This window comes from Ammospiza nelsoni, chromosome 2 (assembly GCF_027579445.1).
Source record: "Ammospiza nelsoni isolate bAmmNel1 chromosome 2, bAmmNel1.pri, whole genome shotgun sequence".
Classification (NCBI taxonomy): Eukaryota; Metazoa; Chordata; class Aves; order Passeriformes; family Passerellidae; genus Ammospiza; species Ammospiza nelsoni.
In genome coordinates, this window is record NC_080634.1 from 94,188,542 (window position 1) to 94,197,420 (window position 8,879).

The 8,879-nt window shown below is 40.3% G+C and overlaps 1 protein-coding gene across 1 annotated transcript in view; it reads left to right on the forward strand.

The window, feature by feature from the left end:
• The window catches only part of TUBGCP3 (tubulin gamma complex component 3), a 48,422-nt gene extending 46,244 nt beyond the window's left edge, over window positions 1-2,178 (forward strand). The window contains exon 22 of the mRNA XM_059466725.1: window positions 1,082-2,178. Coding sequence (XP_059322708.1) covers window positions 1,082-1,240 — 159 coding nt within the window. The 3' untranslated portion in view covers window positions 1,241-2,178. The remainder of the gene's footprint in view (window positions 1-1,081) is intronic.
• The last annotated feature ends 6,701 nt before the right edge of the window (window positions 2,179-8,879 follow it).

Here is an 8,879-nt window from a genome sequence, read left to right on the forward strand (position 1 = left end):
ACAGTCTTTGCAAGTCATTGCTATTGAAGACTGCAGAAAGTTTATTATTAAGGGCCTGACTCTAAGTTTTAAGTTCACTGGGGGAAGGGGAAGTGGATAAGATATTTGGGGTAACATGTGCAGGCTGTCTTTTGTAAGTAATTTATTCTGGCTTTGTCTTTATTTGTTATATCTGATGCTAAAGCTACATTCCCCAGAAAAATGAGTGTAGGCCTTTAAATGTAGGTTGTAAATAAATTGTGGTGTATGTGCTCTACAAGATTGCTACAATTTGGCAATGTAGGTTTTGCCTCCTTGGACTGTATTCATTCTGAGCCGTATTACGGATTTTCCAAACAGGATTTCCAGCTTTGGTCACCTTTGGAAGTAATGGAGTGCTCTAGTTATGGACATGTTCATGTTACTATTTACTGGAGATTAGGAATGAGCTCTTCAAATGAGTCTTCCCCTCCTCCCAGAATCCTTTCCTTTCCTGTGTCCTATGGGGCTCCTGCAGTGGTGTGGCTAGAGCTGAATGGGAAGATGGGATGCAGAAGTGTACCTCCCACCTGCCAAGTGCAAATCCCTCCCTCACATTGCTCCAAATGCTCAGTCTAGTTGGGTCTGCAGCACTGACTGTCCTCCTGGGCACACGTTTGCTGTTCTGGGTGCCCTGTTCTACTGTACAAGCCACATCAAATGGGTATGTTTGAAGCCAGCAGTGCCCTAATGCTGGCCTGGGTGGCATTGTGCCTATAACATGGACTCAAGGTGAGGTCTCCTGTTGGCACAGGTTGGATCCTGAATGCTGTCCTGAGGCGCACAGAGGCAGCTGCTCTGCAGCCTGGGAGCCTTCAGACAGATGGAGTGTGCCAGCAGGGCACAGGGAGTGGGGAACACACTTTAAAAGACCAAGCTGTTTGCACTGGAGACTTAAAAATGGAGCTCTGGGTTTTTGCAGAAAGAGTGAACCCACCATAACTGTTGGATATGAACACTTGTGCTTGCCTTTTCCCAGATTCTGTCTGTCTACCACCTGATATTCCTGTTTAAAACACACCAGGGGTGCTTCTGTAACTGTCTCTTGGGTTTGTCTTTTCAGGGAATTGTCCAGCAGTTCTTGGTCCTGCTGACAACCAGTTCAGACGAGAGCCTTCGGTTCCTGAGCTTCAGGCTGGACTTCAACGAGCACTACAAGGCACGGGAGCCGCGGCTGCGCGTGTCGCTGGGCACGCGGGGCAGGCGCAGCTCGCACATGTGACACCGCTGCCAGCGCCACCACGGCCACAGCGGTGACACGGCGCAGCCAGACTGTGGGATCCGTGTCTCCACTGCTGCAGGCAACACATGCTCAGCCAGTGCTGGTGTGACACTGGATAGCAGAAAGCAAAAAAAGCAGGGTTTTTTACACTGATGTTTCTAGAATTACCAGACTGTGTGGGCTGACTGAACCTCATCCAATCAACTGGTTAAACCGTCCTTTTAAACAAACGCCAATTTGATTTGAAGCTTTCTGAGCTTTTTCCACTGTAACTTATATCTGTGTCAAAAAAAAAATCACATGTTCTTTTGTTTATAGAAAGCACCATTTCCTTTTTTAATAAGAAAATAAGAAGGTTATTTTTTCTATATGTACTTGTTCTATTTGAAGAGAGCTTTTGTTAAAGCCAACAGATCAGGACCCAGACCTATTGTCCTTGTTAAGAAGCTATACAGCATTTCATTATGCTGATTTTCAGTGTTGTGATGTGTTTGACTGTGTGAGAAACTTTGTATCAGGAGACATAAAGTTATATTTAATTTTTTTTGTTGTTTTCAAAGTTAAAAACCTGGAATAAAAATTTCGTTGGGAAATTCTATGGTTACTGTACAGGAGCAAACTATAAAAGCAGAGTCAGGAGTGTATCTGTTGCACATAAGAGCTGAAAATGAAGTTAAAGCCTCAGTACTGAAGGAAAGTGTTGATCAATCTTGAGTACTTAATGTTCAAAATCAGATATGTAGAAACAAACTGACTTGGCTAATGTTGATGTCATTCTCTTCACTTTCCTATTTTTTCCATTGTAAATATTTATATATTGCTGTCCAGATGTTGGGGAGAGGGGGATTCTTTTGCAAAGTTGTCATTATATCAGGTCATTTATTATGTTCCACAAGTGCGAGCTTAGAAAAATAAAAACACAATTATCTTTCACACAAGTGTGTTGCTTTTTGTAATTGAAAGTTTATAATTTTTTTTTCACAGGTTAAGAAAGGAGAAGCTTCCAGTTAAAATTACACTGATTTATAGAACCCTTCCCATTGCAGGATTTTGGTACTAGTCTTATATTTACTGTGAGTTGTGTGCAGTTAATTAACAATTACCCTCAGATCAAACAGGTCTGGGGCCTTTTTTGCCTTTTGCCCTTACTCTGCTGGAACCCCTGGGAGTCAGAGGCACCTGCCCGGCCATGCAGATAAGGCTGCTGTGACTCATCATGGCAGTGAGCTCTGATGGGGCCATGTGCTGACTTGCTGCCCTGGACTAGCTAGTTTGCTCTCTGGACACCAGGGTTCCTGTTGTGCACGCCTCAGAATCCTTGCTTTTGTTAAAATGTGGGAGGCTTTTCACCCTGTGCCCTGCTGGTGCAGGTGCTGTCACTGGGTGTAGTGTGCAGGCAGCATTTCAGCTGTGAGCAAGGATGGCCTCTGAGAGCCAAGGGAAAGCTGGAGGATGCTGAGCTTGGCATCATAAGGTCATGGATCATTGATAGCCAGGAGTAACTCAGTTTTTGCCAGTGTGGTGGGAACGTATTGTAAAGTCTGGAAGAACAGCAAAGATTAAGTTTTGGTAAAAACACAACCAAATATTAGCTGCATGAGTGCTCTTTTGGCCATGTTTGTGTTGAAAGATTGTTGCATGATCACATCACTAGACAAGTCAGAGGCCAGAGAGGCAGCACCAATGTTGGAACTAGAGGACAAGTTCCAGAGGAAGGTTAAACTCTCTTTGCTCCCAGAATGAATCCAGCAGTACCCAGGAAACTCACAGTACTGGCCATGCTGGCAATGATCATTTTGATGTGATTTTACAGCAACCTGTTGGTCTGGGAAAGGTCTTCTCTGCTGCAGGAGTTGCTCTGACTGCCAGGCTGAGGGGACCAGTGGGGACTTGCCATTGTCCCATGCTTCTTTGTGGGTGGACGCCTGTCCCTTATCCTGTAACCTGGCAGCTGATAGGTTTATTTCAATTTACACGGGTTTTCTTGTGACAACCTCACCTCTGTCAACAGTTCCTAACAAGTGTGAGAGCAATGATCTGATATTTCATTTGTGCCCAAAGACCAATATTGAATTCTACATAAATGCACACAGTGACAGGCTCCTGCTGCTGTGACTGCACAAGTGGCTTTCCTTGTAGTGGGTGGCAGCAGCACCATTAAGGTTCATTTCTGAGGAGAGATATGAGAGATTTTCACCTCTTTATTTTTCAACACTTAAATACTGCAGTCAATGCTAAAGGATAACTCTTAGGAACTTTGCATTTACTATGCAAGGATGTTCTTTATTTTTTAATGCACACTTCTGAATGATAATTTCAGTGGTTTTTTCTTAGAGTTAGTGTCTGAAAATACAGATACAGCTGTGTGTCTGTGTCTCCAGCCATGTTTCCAGGCTGGAACAAGCCCAGCTCCTGCTCACTGTATCCTGTCCCAGGGCCATTGCCAACTGAACCTGCACGCTTGGCCCCTTCCTTTTCACAGTTGCCAAGGCCTAAAGAAATTTTGGACAAACTGCAGTAAAAGCAGAAGTGCAGAAACCAAGAATAAAACTATCACCCAGCTTTGGGTGTCATACAATATGCAACACTCTTCTGGGTGAAGGCCTATCCATATGGTGCTACCAATATCATAAATGCTTTAAAAGAGCTGGAAAATATGTTTTTTTCTTTTAAACTACTAGGGATATTGTTCTGGTAACTGAAGGGAAGTAATATCTTAACCAATGTGACCTCTGAAGAAGAAAAAGTTAAAAAACAACCCCTGAAAGTTTCATCTCCCTCTGTAAATTCTAACAGCTTGACTGTACCAGAGTACTGTATGATGTAGTTTAGTATTTTAGAAGCATCCACTAGGACATGGAGAAGCTCATGATATAATGTCTTTTCAAGTGCATTAGTTATAAGCTTAGGGTAGGAGATCAAGGATGGAGTATAATCATAGTCCAGTTTTATTTAAGTGATTCTATCCAGTCAAGGCCTTGTGTATTTTCTCCTCTTATACCACAGGCAGTGAATAAATGCCAAAGTCTCTCAGCCTTGTAAAGGAACAAGCTATTTCTTTAAAAAGCCTACATCTATGTGATATGTTTTGTTAAAATTAGTTGTGGAAGGATGTTATCTTCCTCCTGTCACATATGTAAGGTGTTCGTATTTTGGACAAGAACTTTTTCCACCTTTTAAAATAGCATTCTTATCAAGAATGGCAAATTATCTTTGGTCAATGTGGAGCTGTAACTTCCAGCATGCTACATCTAACAATGACTTTCAGTATTGAGCACACTCTTTAAGTACATATGTAACTTTTTAAACAGAGTTTGAGAGTTGCAAGATAATAAATGGTTGGTAAAAGGGAGGTATTTGGACAGAAAATTGAAGCTTTATTTTAAACTTTTAGACTTAAAGGTAGGAGTTGTCTGCGATCTTGCATGAATGTTTCCTAATGCTGACCTTAGAAACAAGCTGTGGCTGTGCACATTTGTACTCATTTCAATTTTCACCTGAATGAGCAGCCTCAGAGATGACAGAATGTGTTTCACACTCACATAAGGGTGCTCAGGGAGTTCTCCAAAGTGCCTCATTAATTTTGAAAATCATCTGTTGATTACTTGAAATCTAAAATGCCACTTTAGACACTAATAAGATTCTGCTAACTGGAGAGAGGAAAAAGTTGGGAGAGCTGCATGAGATGTGCAAATATTGGCAAGTAGAACAAGAACCTGCTGTTTCAGAATTCAGGAAATAGTTCTCTCTGGTTTCTACAAGGGCATTGTAACCATTGCCTGCTCTACCCTATTTAACAAAACAAGATTATTTACAATACCTAGGATGATAATAATAAACAATTACAGGTAAAATACTCTTTCTTAATCTGCAGTTGTTCAGCGTGAAAAATTTCTGCTGCCATTGATTTAGCATGTATCATTCTGAGAGCTTGCTGAACCACAGTTTTAAAATATAAGGAAACATTTTATTTTTATGTTGACAAGGAATACTATGACTTTAAGGTATGAACCACTCAGACTCCCTAAAGTAATAGGCTCCTTGATGTAGTACTTTAACTATTTTTGTTAGCTTGGTGCAATGCAGTCCTTAAGGTGTGAAAATCACTCATAAGGATTAACGTGGTGCTTACTCTCTTTCACCAGAAGAGCAGCAAAGGTACCTCAGTCAGTATTTATTTTATTTCTTTTTGTTCCAAAATTATCTTTTTGCTAATAAAGTCTGACAACCCAGTACTGTACATTTTTCATAACATCATTGGACTAAAACCTGAGTGCCACATGAGTGGAAATATGGGACTCAAGTGCAAGTGAAAAGCCAAAGCTGACCAGAGGGGTATGGGGTCAGAGAGAAACAGAGGTCAGGAGAGTTAAGGAAACCAAACTGGTGGATATTCATGCACAAAAGGAGAGAAGGGCAGAGAAGAGAGCAGGAGACCTGAAAGGCATCAAATGGTGGCGGAAGAGATGCTCAGGAAATTGTAGAGAAAGAAAAACATACCAAGAAAAATCTGAGGAGTGTAGGAGGTGAAATTTCTATCACTGCACAGTTAATTCACTTTAGCTCTTTGTGGAGCAAATTATATTGAGTGTTTTCCTTCAGAAGTTATCAGAACAGCAATTAAGTTAGCTAAACATTTAGGTATAGAAAATGCAATTGGAGTGATTATTACCATCAGTCTGAGTATTATAACATATGATAGGAAAAAGCTGTCACAAGGTGATTACCCCGTGTATGAATTCTTCCAGTGCTGCAGAAAATGAAAATGAGTTATTTGCATTTGAGATTTGAGTTACCTGCCTCAAGAACAAGGTAGTTAGGCACCCAGGATGCCTCTCAATTCTACAATGGGAACATTCCCAAAGCTACTCAAGGCCACTTCATCACCCTTTAAAGTTTTCCCAAAAAATTACTAAGAGGGAGATAAAGAATAGTCTTCTGCCCTGCTTTCTAAGAAGGCACTGCATTCACTCCTTAAAAGAGGGTATTTGTACTGAGTTTTACCTCTTGCTTTTGCTGAACCTGCAGAAGAGCATAAAGAAACAGAGGGAAATTACATACAGACTTGCAACAGTAACTAAATGGCAACTGGGAGCTTTCCTTTAACAATGTGTAAAAATAAGGTATAGAGCATATTATGATGGGTAGAAAAGGAAGAAACTAAAATTCTTTAGAAAACAGCAATTGAACCATCAGATGGAGAGAAGTGAAATTGCGCCATTTAGTGGTGAACAGGAGGCATAAAGAGAACACAAAATGTAGCGTGAAAATGGTACTTGATAAATGAGAAAAGCATAATTTCCACTCATTGCCACTTTATTAACAGAACTGAAGTTTAAGACAAAACCGGAATCAGATCCAGGCTTATCCCAGAGTTAGGACACATGCACAGGTTTCAGTATTCACAGGCAAAATGTTCAGGAAATCTAAAGAAATTACCTTCAAATAAAAAGATCAAAATAGATATTAATAATAGAATAGGAAATAATGACAAAAAAACGGTAACTGGATGGTAGCCAGGAAGCAAAATAAAATAACAAATGTTACTACTTCCTTGATTAAGACTGTAAAAGGGCAATACTGTAAATGACTCCGAAGAAATAGCTGTGTAGAAGTTTACAGCTGTTTGTGGCTGGAACTAGAAGGTTTCTTACTGGACAATTGTATAATTGCAGGCTTATTTTGAGTTTGACCTTTCTCCTTCATAAAAAAAAGAACTTCTCAAAATCACCTTTAAAAGGGTAGGAAGGCACCAAACAAGACCAAATTTTTTGGTTCAGTTTTGGCAAGCTGATTTGGATGCACATTACTACTTGTAGTGGGCACCTGGCCCTGCTGACGGACTTCCAAACCTCACCAGCAAAATGAAATGTATCAGGATGCAGGAGAACAGAAATCCTGCTGATCCCATACCTCGCCAGAGCCAGTGATGCTGCCAGTGCAGTGTCACATGTCACAGATGTGGTGACTCTGTGTCCCTGGTCAGACCAATCTTTTGCAGTGCCTTGCAGAGCTCCAGCTGAAGCTCTTCATAAACCTCGCACATTTCTTGGATCCCCTGACTTGTGCTCTAGTACGTGGATACAGAGTTTGCTTTTCAAACTCAGAGACTGAAATTCCTGAAGCAGCCTTTAGAGGCCAGTGGAGAATTGCAAATGGTGCGTTTTCAGCAGTGGCCTCCTAATCTGGGATACTTTGGGTTTTATATGAATTATGAATTCTCATTCAAGGTGCAGGCAGAGTAATAATGTGTGTTATAGTTTCTCAAGACAAGGTTGTGACTTGTAACAGAGGTGTGTTTTTATTTATATTGTAGCCTTTTCTATCAATAAGAATTCCACTTTCCATCTGGGTAAGCTGTGGCCTCACTAAATGAACAGCAGCATTGCCAAAAGGAACTCACTTCTTCATGTTGAGATCTCATGGAAAAGGTAACACTGTCCCACAATAAAAATACTGGTGACCTTTTCTGGAGGCTGTGATGATCCTAGCCTTTGGCATAGGGCTTTAAATCTGTAAGCAATTTGCTAGCTGGGACAAAATGTTGCACATCTCCCTCCCTGGAAAATCTTGGGTGAAATTTTAGGACAGCTTCTAGCAATAATTACACTATAATAAGGTTTTGCTTGAAATGGCTAGAAGCTGGCTGGGGCACTGGGGCAGAGTCTCTGCTGTTGTGGGGTGCCCTGTGCTGCTGCATGATCCCCACCAAATGGGTGTGCTTGAGCTGGGTGTGATGGCATCGTGCCTCCAGCACAGACTCAAGGTGAGGTCTCCACTGCTGCAGGCAACACGTTCTCAGCCAGTGATCGTGTGACACTGGATAGCAGAAAGCAAAAAAAGCAGGGTTTTTTACACTGATGTTTCTAGAATTACCAGACTGTGTGGGCTGATTGAACCTCATCCAATCAACTGGTCAAACCATCCTTTTAAATAAACACCAATTTTATTTGAGGCTTTCTGAGCTTTTTCCACTGTAACTTATATCTGTGTCAAAAAAATCACATGTTCTTTTGTTTATAGAAAGCAGCATTTCCCTTATTAAAAATACAATATGAATAACTTTTAATACATACTTGCTCTATTTTAAATCACTTTGGTTATAGCCAGGAGTTTTGGATTCAGACTAAATGTTCTTGTTAAGAAGTTATATAAAACACTTAGTTATCGTAATTTTCAATACTGTGACATATTTATATCAACCTTAGGTACTTAGATTTTTTTCTGTGTTCATTTTCAAGGTTGGTATTACAAATAGTAGTCATTTAGTAGGAAAATCTTCTGGTTACTTTACAGGAGTGAACTGTAGAAGCAGATCTGGAGTGACCTTACTGCTAATGAAATATCCTAAGAACTTAAATTAAAATCCCAATGGTGTCAAAGGAAAGTATAGTTCCTTTTCAAAAACTGATGTTAAAAAATATCTTGGGTAATCAAGATCTACTTTATTTCTCTTTCCTTATTTTCCTGCTGTATATATATATACTTAAATATTTCTATCCAGATGTTGGAGGAGGCAATGTTTCTGCAAAAGTTGTTTGCAAAAAGTTGTTTGCAAAAAAGCCATTATGTCAGATAATTGAAGTAACCATATATTATGTTTCACAAGTACAAATTTTTAAAAAACCAGTTATCTTTC